Source organism: Arvicola amphibius, chromosome 11 (assembly GCF_903992535.2).
Source record: "Arvicola amphibius chromosome 11, mArvAmp1.2, whole genome shotgun sequence".
Classification (NCBI taxonomy): Eukaryota; Metazoa; Chordata; class Mammalia; order Rodentia; family Cricetidae; genus Arvicola; species Arvicola amphibius.
Genome location: NC_052057.2, coordinates 1,177,015 through 1,194,918, shown reverse-complemented (window position 1 = coordinate 1,194,918; position 17,904 = coordinate 1,177,015). Strand labels below are relative to the sequence as shown.

General features: G+C 42.6%; 1 protein-coding gene across 3 annotated transcripts in view; it reads right to left on the bottom strand.

The window, feature by feature from the left end:
• Fhip1a (FHF complex subunit HOOK interacting protein 1A) overlaps window positions 1-17,904 on the bottom strand; it is a 208,526-nt gene that overhangs the window by 67,742 nt on the left and 122,880 nt on the right. For 2 of the 3 annotated variants that reach the window (XM_038348344.1, XM_038348345.1), the window contains exons 4-5: window positions 12,501-12,724; window positions 278-904 (exon numbers count right to left, since the gene is read on the bottom strand). In XM_038348344.1, the coding sequence (XP_038204272.1) occupies window positions 278-904; window positions 12,501-12,605 (732 nt within the window). In that variant the 5' untranslated portion in view covers window positions 12,606-12,724. Of the gene's footprint in view, window positions 1-277; window positions 905-12,500; window positions 12,725-15,979; window positions 16,058-17,904 lie in introns of all 3 variants that reach the window. The other variant, XM_038348346.1, reaches the window with a different exon arrangement.

The window sequence follows — 17,904 nt, the reverse complement described above, 5'->3', positions numbered from 1 at the left end:
TACGACGAAATAAAAAGTGTTCCCAACACAATAAAAATGAATTAAGAAATGCTCGCAAGTCCAGAGGTAAATTTTGAGCTGCTACTACTCATATTTTATACTACTCATATATTTTAGCACTGAAACTTAAATACCTCTGCTGCCGCCAAGCAAGTTCCTCTGAACGTCTTTCTATGGAAGGTACAACTTCAAATAAATGGAACAAAGGCATTTACTATTGGCACATGAGCAGAAAGAAGGGAGCTGGAAGGAAAGCACAGCAAGGGAGGGGACTTACTGGGCAGAAGTAGGTATTCTCCACAATGTGATTGGCCACCATGCTGTTCTCCGCGGAGAGAGACATGATAAACAGCAAAGCATCCCGAGCTTGCTGGCCTACTGTGCCCTCTCGATGAATGAAGGGTATCAGAAGAGAGAAGATGAGGAAGTTGGCGGCCCCTTGGTCCTCACTGGTGTGGAAGAAGAGCTCCAGAATGGACGGGTCTTTGGCAAGGATGGAGCAGAGCTGGTTGAGCAGGACAACCAGCTTTCCCTCCACGGCTGGGGTGGTTGTACCCGAACAGGAGCTCAGCAGCATCATCAGGGGCTTCAGGATGGGCTTATGGTGCAGCAGGGGCTGGTACGACTGCGTGACCAGCATCTCGTACATCTTCAGCTGCTCCAGTTTGGTTTCGTCGGTGAATTCCCGCCTCAGGCTCCAGAGGAAGAGCTTTTCCATGATATTCTCACAGACCACAAACTCCAGAATTGGCCCCATGGCAGCATCCTTGGCTTGTTCTTCAATGAGCAGGAACAGCATGTGTTCCACATAGTTCTGCACAGCGCTGGCCTCATCTGGAGGGATGGATCCATATTTTGCCTGGGTGTTCTTCAAAGGGTCATGCTTCTCTAAGATCTTCACAACCTGCAACATATCAACCACCTGTCACCTGCTGCCGCTCACCATAGTTCCCCAAAACACACTGTTTTTCATTTTTACCAGATTGACACAAAAACACAGGAGCCAAATACCTATAGCTATCAAATATGCTAAAAGTACAAAAGTTAAGAAAAGCAAAAAATTGCAAAAGTAGTAAGTACTTTTGTGTTCAAAGAGAAAAAAAAAAACAAGTTACTTTCCCTCTAAACCATGTATAACACAACACCGCCTTTTAAGTTTCAAATGCATTAAACAAGTAAAAGTTAACATGGCTACCCATATTCTCCCATAAAGCAATTGTTCTGAAGACATTTGCAGAGCAACGGAAGTCCTTACATGCTCTTGACAAACACTATGCCCCCCCTTCTCCACCTGGAGGGGCACAGCAATAGGAGCGTCAAGAGGAAAGTAAGAAACTGTAGGCTAGCACAAGTAGAATCAATTCTAACAGAAGGCACAAACACAAGAGCCAAAATCTGGACTATGAGCATCTTGTTCTTTAAGCCAAAATAAATAAATAAGCAAATAAATAAATGCCTCTCTGAGGTAATGAATTACAAAATAAATTTCTTAAGTTTGGAGTGATACGAAAGTTTTGGATATTGTGGTAAGAACAGTCAATGAAACAAAATTAGGCACCACCTAACACATGGCTAAGGTAGATACATTTTGTTCAGTATCCCGATAGGTCATGCCACATCCTGGTCTATTTCCCTTCCTTCCCAGTTTCTGACCTCACTCTGCCCACTGATACTTCTACTTGGGCACCTGGAAATTTGAGCCATTTTATATCTTAATTTCCATTTACCTCAGTGACATGGGCGTCCATGATAACCCACCCATTTTCCTCCCTTTCAAACACTGCACCTGGTATTTTTAAACCACCTGACATTTTATTAGCGACTCTATCTTTGCTTCTGTTTGCCTTTCTGAACAGCATCTAAGGCAATATTTGCCTTCGGTGGTTCCCTCCTGGCCCAGTTCTATGATGTGTTGCTACATGTTATGTATTTAGGTAACAGGTTTTTTTTTTTTTTTGAGTTGTTGGGGAAGCTGGCAAATATACAATGTCATGTCAGCATGCATGAGCAATCAAGGAAATTATTTCTCAAGAAAACGTCTTCATTTCTCATCTGTCAAAATCGTGAGAAAGGAATCTTTGTGGACCAGGTAAGTATATCCTGACAGAATAGATGCATTTCCACACGATCTGTGATCTCTATCAATTTTCATCATAAAGTTGATAATACTGTTTCACAGAGGGAAAAGTGACCCCAACACTTGAGCTGACACTTTTTTTCATGGGGAAAAGCATTTCTTGAACAGCTACCCAAATGATATATGGACTGGTGCCCATGATATGATATATATGGAGCCCATGGACTGGTGACCACAAGGCAGCTACTGGACATCCTCTGCCACAAACTTCTGAGAGCACTTGTTGTCCTGTACATTCTCAGGTGCTGCAGAATTGAGAACATCTCCAGAGAGGAACACGGTAACACACTGGTCCTAAAGGGGCTTTTACTTCAACACCATACTTTCTCCAGCCCCCGAAGTCCCTAACCTGAAGGTTTTGCCTTCTCAAGAACAAACTGACTTGTGCTTTGTCGGTGCTGATTTCAAAGTCCATGTGCTGAGTCTACCTGTGAGGACTTATTTACAGCTAGGCCTCCGGGTAAAATGTGGTTACATTTTCCACTCTGTTCAGTCTGTGCAAACTGCCTAAAACTGAGACTGCTTTATAGACGGGTAGTGGCATGCCAAATCACCTCAGCCTTTCTAAAAAATAATCCAGCAATATGTAACAACGGTTATGAAATTGTTCTTGACCTCAGACTAATCTGAGTTGAGGGGAACTGCCTAAAATGTTTGTGTCAACATTCTTTTCCAATAATGAGAAATAGAAACACTATTGACCCGGACGGTCAAGAATAAGAGAATTATAACCAAAACATACCACCATACAATATAACTATTGTTACACAAGTGAATCATATTATCACACACTAATTATTTACATATATGTATAAACATGTATTTGTATATACATACATGTATATATAAGTATATATGTAAATAATTTGCTAAAAGGAAACACAGGGGCTAGAGAGATGGCCCATCAGTTTAGCGCACTGGCTGCTCTTGCAAAGGATCCAGTTCAGAGATGGAGTGGGGAGGACCTTGGACTTCCCACAGGGCAGGGTAACCTGCCCTCTCTTAGGACTGGAAGGGGAGGGGAGAGTGTAGATGGGGGAGCGGGAGGGAAATGGGAGGAGGGGAGGAAGTGGAAATTTTGAATGGTATTATTCATAAAGAAATAAAAATTTAAAAAAAAGATCAGTTCAGTTCCTTAAATTCACATAGCAGTTCAAAGCCCCCTGTAACTCAAGTTATTAAAACCCCAATTCTCTAGAATGCCTAAGTGATATAAATTTATAGATATACACTTATGCTATACATATTTAATCAAATACTTATTGTGTATCTAATATATATATGTAATATTCAGCAAAACAGTTCATACAACCACAAATCACACTCTTCTCATTCATTAACTTGTATTTATATGTATTTGTATTATTCCAAGAATTCTACTACTGAGCTTCATTTCCAGACCTATTGGAAAATATCTTTAAAGAAGAACCAAGCTGAGAATCATGGTGCACACCTTTAATCCCAGCATTTTGGAGGCGAAGGCAGGTGGATCTCTGTGAGTTCAAGGCTGGCAGGTCTACACAGTGAGTTCCAAACTAGCCAGAGCTACATAAAGAGACCCCATCTCTGAGAGGGAGGGAGGGAGGGAGGGAAGGAGGGAGGGAGGGAGGGAGGGAGAAAGGGAGGGAGGGAGAAGAACCAAGATCTGTATGACAGAATGAACACCGTGTAACCGCTTTTAGTTCTATAATTTATGTTTTAAAGTGTGTGTGTGTGTGTGTGTGTGTGTGTGTGTGTAGCTGTGTGTGTGTGTGCAAGCCGGTACCTGTGGCAGTCAGAAGGTGTCACATCCCCTAGAGCCAAAGTTACGGGCACTAGTGAGCTACCTGATGTGGGTACTGGCAACTGAATTCTGGTCCTCTGCAAGAGCAGCGCGTACTCTTAAACATGGAGCCATCCCTAGCTTTTAAGCCATTCGGCAGCTTTTAAAATTAAGTAAGTTAGCTCTCCTTAGTGCAGCCCCTTTCTACAGCCTTCTGGGTAAGTGGGCAGAGAAACCTGAGAGCACAATTTTAATAATCCCCAGAGATAAAAGGTTTGCTGACCAGGAAGGGAGAGACACCTTGGACTCCCTTTGCTAGCCTGCACCTCTTGCCTGTAGTCTCAGTGCACAGGAAATGGGCGTGTTATAACCAAGGCCGTGAGTCACAGGGCGCCCAAGTTTAGCAAGTGCTGGCTGTCTTTGTGCCCATGATTTACAAATGCTGAGCCTTGCTTCTCAGGAGGTGCTTCCCAGGCTCCCTCTCCTTCCCTTCCCTGCCAGCAGACATACCTGTAACTGGCATTTCAGGTGGGTTCTGAGGCCACACCTGGGCCTGGCTCAGACCACAGCAGGAGCCTTAGAAACTCCCAAGCAGTAGAAACTCCCAAACAGGAGCTCAGTCTGCGCTGAGACACCAAAGAGCTCCTGTCCAAATGGCGCCACTTCCTCTCAGTGCTGCAGGGTGACCCCTGGTGTGACCTGGACTCTCCTTATCTTTTCCTTGTGTGCCTTTCTGTCACATGACAGCTACCAAACCCTCACATTCTTGCCTCTGGTTTCTCTGCTTGCTGCCTAGTTTTTCCTCCTGTTCTGACTCCAACCCTCTAGACTGGCCGGTGGTGAGGCTGCATACAGCGCCTCCTGCAGGCTCAGCCCTTGCTGTGACTATCTGCTATGTTACCCAACCAAGCCTCTTCTCAGGTGTTGACCCTCAGTCCTGGGGATTCCAATCAGAAGGGAAAACTGAGCTAATAAGGCTGGAAGAGCCATAGCAGGAAAGAGACTAAAAGCAAACAAAGTATTCTTTGTAAACATTTCATTACAAAACAAGTCCACTATATTAAGCTGAAAATCATATTTAATAAACTAGCACATGGTAAAAGCCCACATTCATGAAGTAAACCAGCTCATTGCTAGAAGGCATGTGGGGGTGGAATGTGAGCCTGGATCATATTTGGTTCCATATATAAATTAATATAATTTAAAAGTAAACGCAAAATGAGCAGTATGAATAGTGGCTTTCAAATTACCATCAGATCCAAACAGTTAAATTCAACCTAATTTCAAAGCCATTTGACCTTTAGATAGCAGTGCTACTAAGGATAAAATTTTAAAATAGCCTATTTCTTTCAGAAGAAATATCAGGTGTTCCCTACTCTTGGTCTCTAATAATGGCTCCATCTGTCAGTGATAATGGGCCTGAATGTTAAAGTGATAAATTCTAAAAGGAAACAATGGAAAGGTACACGTTAATCACATAATTTCACCTCGTGCTAACAAGGGACCATCTTTTGTGACAAACACAAGTGTTTCTCTGTCAGGAGATCTGCTCCAGTCCAAACTTCCATTGCTCTCTGCCTCTGACACAGGGAATCACGCCACTTTGGCTAGAGTTGCCTATTTCAAGAAAGCCACATGAGGAAAACTCGCAGTTCTGAAACCTTTGGAATGCCAATCTAAAGTGACGGTTGTAGAAAAACTTAAGTTATTACGTGACATTTCCACTGCACAGAAAGGAAGGGAGGATTTAACTGGCATGGGCCAAATTATATTGTATGTACCGGATAACGACAACAGAAGTTAAGTTTACACTGTCTCCCTGTCATTCCTTAACGGCTGAGCTTTGAATATTCCTTGAGTACCTGTCTCTACAGGGTCTTACCAGGGCCACAAGCCAGCTGACCACATAAACGCCTGCCCCCTTCCAGCCCAGCTGCTTACCCTCATGCTGCCTGCCTGCCTGCCTGCCTCCCTGCTTGCTTGCTTTCTTTCTTCCTTTCCTTCCTTCCTTCCTTCCTTCCTTCCTTCCTTCCTTCCTTCCTTCCTTCCTTCCTTCCTTCCTTCCTTCCTCCCTTCCTCCTTCCCTCCCTCCCTCTCTCTTCCTTCTTTTCTCCCTCCTTCTTCCCCCTCCCTCTCTCCTCCCTTCCTATCTGTCTGCCTTCCCTTCTTTTCAGAACTAGAGATTGAACTCAGGCCCTGCCCTGCACTGGACAAGCAAGCGCTCTACACTAAAGCTATAACCTCAATCTTTTGTTTTATTGTCCCTGCTATTTGTCTGCTCTGGCTTTTAGGACAGAATCTAAGTTGCCTGGGGTGGCCTTGAACTTGCTATGCAGCCCAGGCTTCTCTTGAATTTGCAGTCTTCTTGAATAGTTGGAATTACAAGCATGTGCCATCATGCTTGACTTTAATTTTTCTAATATTAAAACTATAATCCCCTTGTAAAATGTGCTTACTTAATCCACTTGCATACAATCAGCTCTAGCCAAAAGCTGCACAGACTTGTCTGAATCTGGGTTTTTAAAACATAATAAAGGCAGGGTGTGGTAGTAACACCTATAATCCCAACACTTTATTAGAGGCAAAAGGACCAAGAGTTCAAAGCCAATGTGAGCTCTAAGAGACCGTGCTCAAAAAACAAAAAGGGGAAAACTGTTACTGCTGTTTTGCTAAGTGGATATTAAATGGGCATATTGCTTGCTAATTATGTATGCCACTGTCAGTTTTTTTTACAGGGGTCAATAGGAGAGGAGAACAAAACAGAGCGGTGAGAGGTGAATATGATTAAAAACATATTACATATATGAAAATATAATGAAACTCACTACTATGCATAATTAATACACACTGTCTTAGAGTGTCTGTTGCAGTAAAAAAAAAACAAATAAAACAACAACTACTACCATGACTATAAGCAATGTGGGGAGGAGAAGTGTTCTTTCATCTTACAGTGTGTGGTACATCATCCAAAGTCAGGGAAGGAAGTCAAGGCAGGAACCTGAAGGCGGGAGCTGTTGCAGAGCCATGTGGGAACACAGCTTACTGGCTTGCTCAGCCTGCTTTCTTACACAGCCTAGGACTAGGACCAAGAGTAGTATGGCCCATAGTGAGCCTTCCTACATCAATCGTTAATTAGAAAAGACACTAGAGTTGCTCACACACAGGTCTCACAGAGGCATTTTCTCAATCGCAAGGCCTTCTTCCCAATAATTCTAACTTGTGTCAAGTTCATAATAACCCAGCCAGGACTCTTCATAGTAAACCCCCCATTTTCAAAGATAAGAGCTATGGAAAGAACATAGGAAGGAAGAGCTATGTAAAAGTGCTGAACGGAGCGTTAGCCTCAGCCGTATCACAGATCACTCTTTAGAGAGTACACAGCAGGAGAGCTGCCTACACTGTAGCAGGCTCATCCTCTTTAGGGTCTTCCAGGAGCCCCAGCTGATGGCACTCCCTCAAGAAGCATGGGTTTTGTCCACTTTCAGCTGTCATGGTTAAGGCCACTCGAAAAGCTGGAAAGAGACACAAGTGCTTAAAATGTTGGAGGACATCAATTTTCTAAGATATTCAGAAGATTAATCAGAGCTTTCGAAGCTTTCCACATCCCCAAGGCTTTCAGTGTTCTCTGTCATTTAGTCTGTGACAAGATGCAAACCAAAAGCAAGCTAAACAGAGCAAGGAAATAAAAATGCAAATACACATGCCAAGTCCATGCATTATGTCCTATATTTTCTTAACGGATTCGGGGCACTCAGAGTGCTACACTGTACTAGCCCTAAAACCCAGCCTCTAGTTTTCACTGCTGTGGAAAGGTGTTTAACATAAACAATCTACAGTCCTCCATTTTTTTTCTCACTGCCATCCCATCCTGAGACAGAATAGCCACTGTTCTTTCTTCCTCAAGTGTCATGACTGTCATATGGTCCTGGTATTTCCTTGCTTGCTTTTGCACAGGGTTTCACTATTAGTCCAGGCCAGCCTTAAATTCATGATCTTCCTGCCTCAGCCACCCAAGGGCTAGCATTGTAGACATGTACTGTCATGCCCATCTTTCTCTAATATTTTTTGTTTGTTTTATTTGGTTTGGTTTTTTGTTGAGACAGGATTTCTCTGAGTAACAGCCCTAGCTGTCCTGTACTAGATCCTGTAGACTAGGCTGGCCTTGAACTCACAGAGATCAGCCTGTCTCAGCTTCCCAAATGCTGGGATTTGTGCCACCACTGCCCAGCTGCTTTCTCTAATTTTTAAAAAATAATTTTCTCTGTATATAATAGAGGAAGGTCTATATAGTCACAAAGTATAAATAAATGCAATAAAATAAGCAAAATAATCTCAAAAAACAGCTTTTTTGGAATATAAAATTTTTGGTAAAAAGAAGACCTACATTATTTTTTAGATGGATATAAATGAATTGTTTTGTTTTTTTGTTTATTTTTTGAGACAGGGCCTTGCTATGTAGACCAATCTAGCCCTGGAACTCACTAAATAGTCTAGTCTGACTCTGAACTCCTGATCTTCCTGCTTTTGAGGCCAAAGTAATAGAAATACAGACATACAGACATAAACCTCCTTGCCTAGCTTCTTCCAATTACCCCTTTCCTCTGTTCTGCTTAATAAAAGTAAGGACACAGTGACTATTACAAGGTCCACGTAGTCACAAAGTATAAGCATGTCATGGAAAGTAACCAATAGGTAGGTGGTATAATTCACCAGCCAGTCTACTGGAACAATTTATTATCTGATAAGTCAGTGATCCCTTCCATTTGAACCCTCCTCCATTCAGAAAATGAGAAGATAGTGAAGAGATAAGAAGCAATAACCTGCCATATTATAAATTGTTTTTGCAAATGACTATAGAAATCTAACATGGGTACATAGTCATCCTTATCCCTAAAGGCAAGTTCAAAGATCTTCTTAGAAGCATATTATACAGTGGTTTAAAGTTAGTGCGTGTTTAAAGTGGCTTCCTAAATTGCCTGGCTCTTCTAAGGTCGTGTTTCTTATTCCTTGCCTTGCTGATCAGCAGTTTGTTGAGATATGTCATACTCTGTTATGGGCACCAGAAACACAAATACATCACTGAAAGCCTCTGATGTTCAGGAGCTTCTCAATGATGTTGGAGAGAAGTTACCAATATATATATACCGTTGTAAGATAAGGAGTCTGATGGAACAGGAGAAGAGTGTGTGGCGATGGTGAGCACAGAGAGAAAACATGAAGGAGAGCTGAGAGAATGTCTGGAGGAAATGACGTCCCTAATGTGTCCTGTAGAGGCAGCATTGCACCAGTTGGAGGAGCACGCAAGCAGAAAGAGCAGCAACCACTGCAGGCACAGAGGCATGAAACTACAGGACATCTGCCAAGGATGACGGTGGACACACATGCAGAGCAGTCCCAGAAGCTAGGATCTAAGGAACCGTCTGTGCCATCTTGGCCTGTGGGTGGCTTATGCCATTGGAACATCCAACTAGATAGATCTATAACAGATAGTTCTGGATCTTAGGTCTATTATTCTGGTGATTTAAGATACAAGATGACCACTCAAGAAGGTGAGAGGAAGCATGGGCCAGGCCAGCTTCCTAAACCTACATTCTCTGGTCACTATTAGGAAGATTACTCCTGGGTATCTACAGAGCACCCGTCTATCATGACATCATGGACAGGGTGGGTTGGGAATTCAAGTGTACTACCAGGCCACTTAAGGTATCACCCATGGAATGATGGACTGCCTTAGATATGACCCAAGTTAGTTATAGAGCTAGCTGCCCTGGACAGTAGAGGCCAAGACAGAAAGCAACCACCCTTCTCTCTCCGTCCATGTTAGCTCTGTAACTCAAGCTCTGGCGTAGAAGCGACTCATAAATAGTATGCCAGAGGCTGTCAAATGCATGTCAGTGATGTTGAATTTATACTGAAGTATCCTAACAAAGATGAATTCTAGATAGTACAGACTTTCACTGCCTTCATTTTTCCTAATTTATGGTATACAGAAGTATTGTACTGAGCTGTTAATGGCACACTCCAATGAATACCATGTGGCTGTTCAGTCCTGACTCTGCCACATTTCCTAGAGACCTCTCAGGTTGCCTTGGTAGCCTCGGGGGGCGGGGGAGGGGGTTTGCAGGCTGTAGTCACAGTAGGCACAGAGATACACATGTCACAGATGAGATTGTTTCCCCTGAGTTTGCTGTTAGCCACCCCAGCAGAAGTCACAGTGAAGAGCCAAGTCCAGAGGCGGATGCACAACCCAGTTCTGACAGCTGAGGGACTCACTCGCAGCTCACATCTCTGCCTTGCCCTCAATTTTTGCCTTCCCCACCTTCTTTCTCACCAACAAAAAAGTCAAAACTGAGTATTTATCACCAATATTACTCTTAAAATATTCCCTTCCTCTGACATGAAAACTTTTCCATAGCCAACTGTCCAAACTACAACTCTCTTCAGCACTCCCACCCACAGCAGTCCCTTTCTTGACTTAATTCCTATAGCTGCCCCACCGAAGATGCTTCAGGGATGTCCTTGAACTGTTGGCTAACTCAGCCTCTAAGGGAAAATAGCTACTTAGATACTCACATGCATCTATTTCTCAACCAATATTATCATTCATACAGTTGATAGGAACGTCCAGAGAGTCTCTGCAGACAGAGACTGAGGGCATTTTCTAGATGTATTTAGAAGGAAAAGCTAAGTCTAAAGAGATTAATAAAAAGGTCTTTCCTTTCATTCTTAAAAAGAAACCCAACTAAAGTTAAAGAAATGGCTGAACTATCCTAAGACATGCTCACTTTATAAATGGAATTGTTTAATGACTAACATCATTTCCTCTGACAAGATATTCTCATCCTCAGCTCAATATATTTCAAGAGGAGGGTGCTAAGCACCTGCATGGCACCGCCGATAACCCCCAGTATCTGATAATGCCTATGTCGTTCATAGCAGACATGGAACTGGCTAATAGGATTCTGGGGCTAATATTTATTCTCAACAATGTGAACAGAAGACAGACACATTCCTCACTCAGGACATTCCAACAGCACTCCGGCTGCTCCTCGGAGAAAGAGACCAGATTGAGGAGGACGGATGATCTCTTCCTACGCAGAGTCACGAGGTCAGTGATGCATCCGTGTTTCTAAGAGCAGCACAGAAAGCCAATGGATCCCATCACAGTAACCAGAAGGAATGCTCATGATCAAATGTAGCACATACGCACAGTGGGCCTCAGAGCAGAGATTCCACATTTCAAAGGGAAACCCCATCAGCCAAATGAATGGTAAGCTGGAAATGCCATCAGTGTGGTAATCCACTCAAGAAACCGGACATAAATAATTAAGTAAATCAGACAGACAAGCATGTAGTAATACACAGATACATTGGACATGGGATAAGCACAAAATGATATATGGTTCAAACAAGTAAAGATAGAAGTAGGTCTTCTGAGGACTGCTGGTCACAACTCTCAGGGTCCACTAGCTGACTCTGAAGCCATCCATTGCTTTAAATTGCTTTGAAAAGTGCAAAACCAAAGGCAGTTATCTAATTATCAAGAATAGTTCCAAATTTCTTTCCTTCACTATAGTAGAGGTGTCCTCAATGCCCACAGTAAATCCATTAAATCTGAACAATAACTCAGAGTAATGGGAAAGCAGAAGAAAATCATAGAAGCTTTACCCTAGACAGGGAAAAGCAACTACAAGGTGTGAACAATCCAGAAGCAGAATTGATTTTGCCCCCTTTTGATCTAAACTGTGTCCCCCATAATTGCTGTGATTTACAGGATCCGGGCTTTAACCCATGTGTTCTTTCCAGACACAGGAAGGAACCTGGTAGTCATTAAAAAACTGTCACATAAATAGCCACTTACCAGCTCACCTGGGGAGTATAATGCTGGACAAGTAGTAAAGAATACCATTTTTTTTTTTATTTTACTACCTGCAAGCTCCCCGAGGAAAGAGGCAGACTGGTAAATTTTCTAAACATTCAACCCTTAATTATCCACACCAGCAGATCAGAGGAGAGCCACAAGAAGTCAAAATGAATCATCCATAAACACTAATGTGCTTAGGAAAGAAGGTGAGGACTCAGGCATAGCCAGACAGCTCCCCTTACATCGTATGGACTCCCAGGCCTGACAAAGGCAGGGTACTACAGGAACTCAGACCCGCGGGTTTTGCATTCAAGGGATTGAGGTCTGAGTACCAAGGTCTGGCTTGGTAATTCACTGACGGCAGAACCTCCAGAAAGTCATTTAACCTGTATAATTCTCCATTCTCTACTAACTGCCTTATTAGTCTCTGGAGAAGATTAAATGATAGAGTTAATATAAATTATATTAATTATAGAACATTTGAAGTACTCAACACAGTACTTAGTAAATGCTTTATAAGCAAGTCCTTTGTGGAAACAATGTTTTAATCAGATACATACTACAGGAAATCAGGAAGAAAAATCTGCTTTTCTCTTGACTGAAAGAGCCTGTCCTACTAAGCGTTTCCTAGAAAGTCAGCTGACTGTCACCAAGTAGGAAATCTTGGCTCAGTGTGGCAGAAACTGGTGGCAGGGGGGCTACTGAGACCAGCAGAGGAGATGGAGGTCATTTATTACCTGTGCCCAGTGGTTCTTAAACACAATCATGCATGTTTCTGGGTCAACTCCCTTCAGGCTGACAGCCTGCTGGAGTTTGCTTTCTGTCGAAACTGATGACATCATAAACCTTTGACACTTCTAAGTCATACTTAATTTTCATGAAAATATTGTAGGCAGTCATTAACTTCAATTATCATGTGAAAAATGTAACTTCTTCAGTCTTCATGGTCACTTCCCAAAACCTGTAATGACAATAACAAAAAAAAATGCATCTTATGCTCATATATTAAACAGGACACTGACTAAATTTAAATAAAAGGAAAGAGATCCTCAAAGTCCCACACAAGCAATAGCAATATGATAGTCACGACATATTATTTATATTTGATCTTAAGCTTCTCCTATTCTCTCACTCTCTTACTAAATAATGTAAACTATGGTGCTGCTGAACTATAGACATGTATTAAACACGTGGGGTGTCTTCTCTCCACTAGAAGCAACCACCACCCACGTGTTTTTGCACCAAATCACCCAAGTTTAGTTTCCACAACTAAACAAGAAACTGTGCTATCAACTTTCACAGAATTTTAAGAAATGCCTAGTAACAGGAAGACTGTGAATCAATAGTCACACACACACACACACACACAAAGGCTTAATAAACCTTGGGTGAGGTGAGCGGCAGGGGCTGGAAGTGTATGAAGAAGACTGGAGCTCACATCCCAAGCCTACTTAAGAGCTTGGTGGGTGCTGTGGCCCTGCCTATCCCAGCGCCCACGAAGCCAAGAGGGAGACCCCTGTGCAAGCTGGCGAGCTGGATGAGACAAATACTGATTTCTGGCTTCAATTGCGGGCTCCCAACTCAGTCAACAGATCAAGGAAGACACCTGACATCAACCTCTCACTTCCACACACACCATCACACATTGGCACATGCGACAGCACACATGTGCACCCACACACATGGGCATGAATGTACATCACATGCACGAGCACACACACCATCATCCAGACTCCTTGGCCCAAAACAGTTGAGGTTTTCTGTTTTATTGTTTTTCAATAACTTTACAGTGAAATTGAAAATATTCAGCTACATGATACCCTACATCACAAAAAAGAGGGGAAAATGGAAGGAAGGGAGGGAGGGAGGGAAGGAGGGAGGGAGGGAGGGAGGGAGACAGGGAAGGAGGAAGGAGGGAAGGAAGGAATACTCTAAATCATCTTGTGGTTATAAAGCAGGTGAAGTTCTTTTCTCTAGTTTTTCTGAAATACAATAATGTTCCAAGTAACTTGACAAGCCAGTTAGGAATGGTCCACCGAAACCAAGATAGAGTCTTATTAGCTGCAAGTAAAGGGTGGCAAAGTTAGAAATGCAAAATGAATTGTGTGGATAAGATATGAAGAAATCCTAGCTACTACACGACCATTGCTGGAAAAAATATTAAGGTCACAGACTGTACCTTGAATATGTGGGATCTCTGAAAAAAAGCAATGAGATTGTAGTTTTATCTAGCCAGCTCAATCGGCCCAGAAAAGGACTAGGTTAGAGTTCAGAATATTATTTCTTTTAGTGTACAGATTGGAGAGAGTTCAAAAAAAAGTAATTACAATTATCAGAGTACAGGGAAACAGCCCATGATAAGAGTCTGCAGGCATGGACCTGCACGGTCCGATAGCTCATCAGGAAAGGCACTTGCTGCAATCCAGACAACCTGAGTTCAATACTCAGAACCCAATTAGTTGAAGTAGATAAACAGTGCTGTAAGGATCCTCTGACCTCTTCACATGGGCCATGGCATGCATATGTGTGAGTGTGTACGCACACACATAGATTAGATAGATGATAGATTAGATAGATAGATAGGTAGGTAGATAGATAGATAGATAGATAGATAGATAGATAGATAGATAGATAGATAGATAGATAGATGGAAGGATGGATGGATGGGTGGGTGGGTGGGTGGATGGATGGATGGATGGATAGATGGGTGGGTGGATATATAGATAGATATATGATGGATAGATAGAAGATTGGATAGAAGCTTGGCGGTGGTGGCGCACGCCTTTAATCCCAGCACTTGGGAGGCAGAGGCAGGAGGATCTCTGAGTTCGAGGCCAGCCTGATCTACAAGAGCTAGCTCCAGGACAGGCTCTAGAAACTACAGGGAAACCCTGTCTCAAAAAAAAAAAAAAAAAAAGAAGATTGTATAGATAGTAGATTAGATAGATAGATAGATCGATGATGATGATGATGAAGATAGATAGATAGATAGACAGACAGACAGACAGACACACAGACAGACACACAGACAGACAGATAGGAATGATAGAAAAATAACTGTAGACTTGTACAGGTTTGCGGGCACTGGCTATTTTTGACTTCTATAAAGAATATCACAAAGAGAACAATGATCAATTGATCTTTTCCACCAACCACAAAATGTGAGGACAGACAGGTGATAGTGGCACACACTTTTAATCCCATCACTCAGGAGGCAGAGGCAGGTAGGTCTCTGTGAGTTCAAGGGCAGCCTGGTCTACAAAGCGAGTTACAAGACAGTCATGGCTGCTACACAGAGAAACCCTGTCTTGGGGGCGGGTGGGGGGGGGCGAATGTGAGGACAGAGCCCATGCTGATTCAGGTTGGATTTATGGGTAAAGTTCTTTGTGGGTGTAGAATTAAACTCAAGAAAATATGAAACATTTAAAAACAAGTACTTCTGTAGTTGGGAGGACAATACAAATGAAAAAAGATTTTCAAAAAGGGTTAGTCATAAGATGGAAAATTGTGAGAATAAATAATTCTGAGTATGCTTCTAAAGACAAATGGAAGAGTATAGCAGTATTGGGGTATCTAGGCAGGAAGGCCTGTAAGGACTACACTTTCACATGCTTAAGGAAAGAGCCACGTTTACTGTAAATAGACGAGTGACCCAACCTGCACTTCCTAGTAACACAAATGGCTGTTTTCCATGAACACAGTCCACTAAAGACCATGGCTCTTTGCCATAAGTAGCTGTACTTTACTGGATCCAGCTGATGTTTGATGGGAGTGGCAAGCCTGTGTTTGTAGAGCATGGATTCACCTGTTTCCACAACTCTGATATTCCCTATGACCCCAACTCGGTCTCCTTGTTTGCCTAGATTACTTGGCTAACGCTTATCAACATTTAAGTTTGCAGCTTTGTGCTGAGCAATAAAACCAGATTGTGAGTCAGCTTCCTCATTGTTCTGAGCCATTGTATGTCCAAGAAACCACGATGCTTTTACGCAGAGGAGATAGTGATAATGAAGAAAATCAAAGCATTCACTTTATCCCAGAGATTGAAAAACTGTAAAACTTAAGATGCTTTCCAATTCCAGGATTTAAAAGCCCTTCTTCAAAGCAAAGAAGGAACATATACCCAGCCAATTGCCTCCAAATAAAGAAAAAGAGGGAAAAAGGGAAGAAAGCTGTTTTTTAAGATGCCTTAATTCGGTTCTGAGAGAGAACTTACATTTAGTCTTCTTGAGAGGGAAGAATGCCGTTCAGACGAAAAACGCCTTCACCAACGCTCTGAACTTACAAGTCAGTTCTGATAGAAACAGAACAAGTTCAGAGCACTTTCTAAGAAGTTATACTCTTCTTTCTGGCTACAGTACAGTCTCTGGTCCCACTCCCTCAAGGGATCTGTCTTCTATAGAAAAAATGCATCTCTTTTGGTGTCTGCTTTTCCAATCACACTTTTCAAGACAGGCGCCTGAAGATTCAAAATGTATTATGAACGCAGAAACAACAACATAAAGGGAATCTGAGAGAAGGAAGAAATGAGGTAAGTCAGATAAGCTAAGTTGCAGACGAGAGAAGGAAATCTATGCCAGAAGATCCACAAACATACTATGGAACACAGCCACAAGCCAATAAGCCAGATGCTCCCATTCCCCGTCTCTTGTCCATTACTAGAGAATTAAAGCCTGGCAGTGGTACCCCCCACATCTTTAATCCCAGCATTCAGGAAGCAGAGGCAAAGAGATCTCTGTGAGTTCAAGGCCAGCCTCATCTACAGAGTGAATTCTAGAACAGCTGTAGACAGGAGCTGCTTGTTCATTCCCTGGCCTCCCAAACCTGAAATAATCACACAGAAACCATATTAATTGCAAGATTGCTTGGCCAATTAGCTCATGTATATTTCTAGCCAACTCTTACATCTTGAACTAACCCATTTCTACTAATCTATGTATCACCACAAGGCTCGTGGTTTACTGGTAAGGTTCTCTCACAATGAGCTATCAAAAAAAATTTAAGGTAAAGCAAAGGAATGACTACCCTTAAAGAGAAAAGAACCAAAGTAAGTTATTATTAAAGAGAAACTTACCCATATTTGCAAGCCTACTTAGAAGGATCCAATGAACATGGGAAATTGGAAACATAAGACAAAGGATTTCATTGAACCAAAAGCATCAGAAGAAAGGTGAGGTCAGGGAAGGTGGAGACCCAGAGAGGACTGACATGCAAAGCCGCATCCTCCAGTGTTGGATGATCAGAGCAGAGAGGTACCTGGAACCGAATGGAAAGGAGGGCAGGCTCCCTCCTGAGAGTCCTGTGGATTCTCAGGAAGGATAAGAGCTAAGAGTTCAGAGCTGTTTTCTAGACAGCATGACTTGACTTCAGAACTGGGCCCTGGAGGTGGCAGCCAGGACGCAGGGCTCTGGGAGGAGTTTTGCCTCTGAGAGCTGAGACCATGAGGAGCAGAGGAAGGGGTTCTTCCTTTAAAAGTCTCTTAGGTAAGTGTTAGGGCTCCATCTTAGGTCTCTTCAGGTGCAAGTAATTACCTTATGTACTTTATCACAACTGCTGTAATCAGATAACCACCAAAGACATATAAATGCCTTGGGACGACTATCTTCAGAAGCATTCTCGTTGTGAGTTTGCACTGTTTTTATTAGTCAAGTCCATTTCCTAGCCTAAAACTCCACCACTCAAAGGTGACTCTGCGATTGGTAATCTTCGTCTTTGCCTTTTTCTGAGCAACTGTCACCAGAAAAACTGACTGTTTTAGAATGCACATTTGGAATGCCCTAAATTGGCTGCTACGAAATACATAAAAAGTCTATTACTGTAAATGTGCTTACCACATAAAATTTCATCTCAGGGTGATGACTCTTCAAATATTGAGAACACCTGAAGAGAGGTGGATTGGTTGCCCTCAATTATAACTAATAGCAGAGGGGGGTCATTTGGGGCCCAACTACCTCAAACAATCTCTTCTTAGAGCCTAACAAAACCTTATTGAACTGGAACCCTCCCCCCATGCTTTAATCCTCTGGTCCAGCCCACCGCCTCCCCCACCCCCACTCCCTGCCTCTCTCATAGTATTGTATGGCAATGCTAGACTGAGAGAAATAAGCCCCTGATTCCCCTGTACTTCCTTCAACTTGCGGA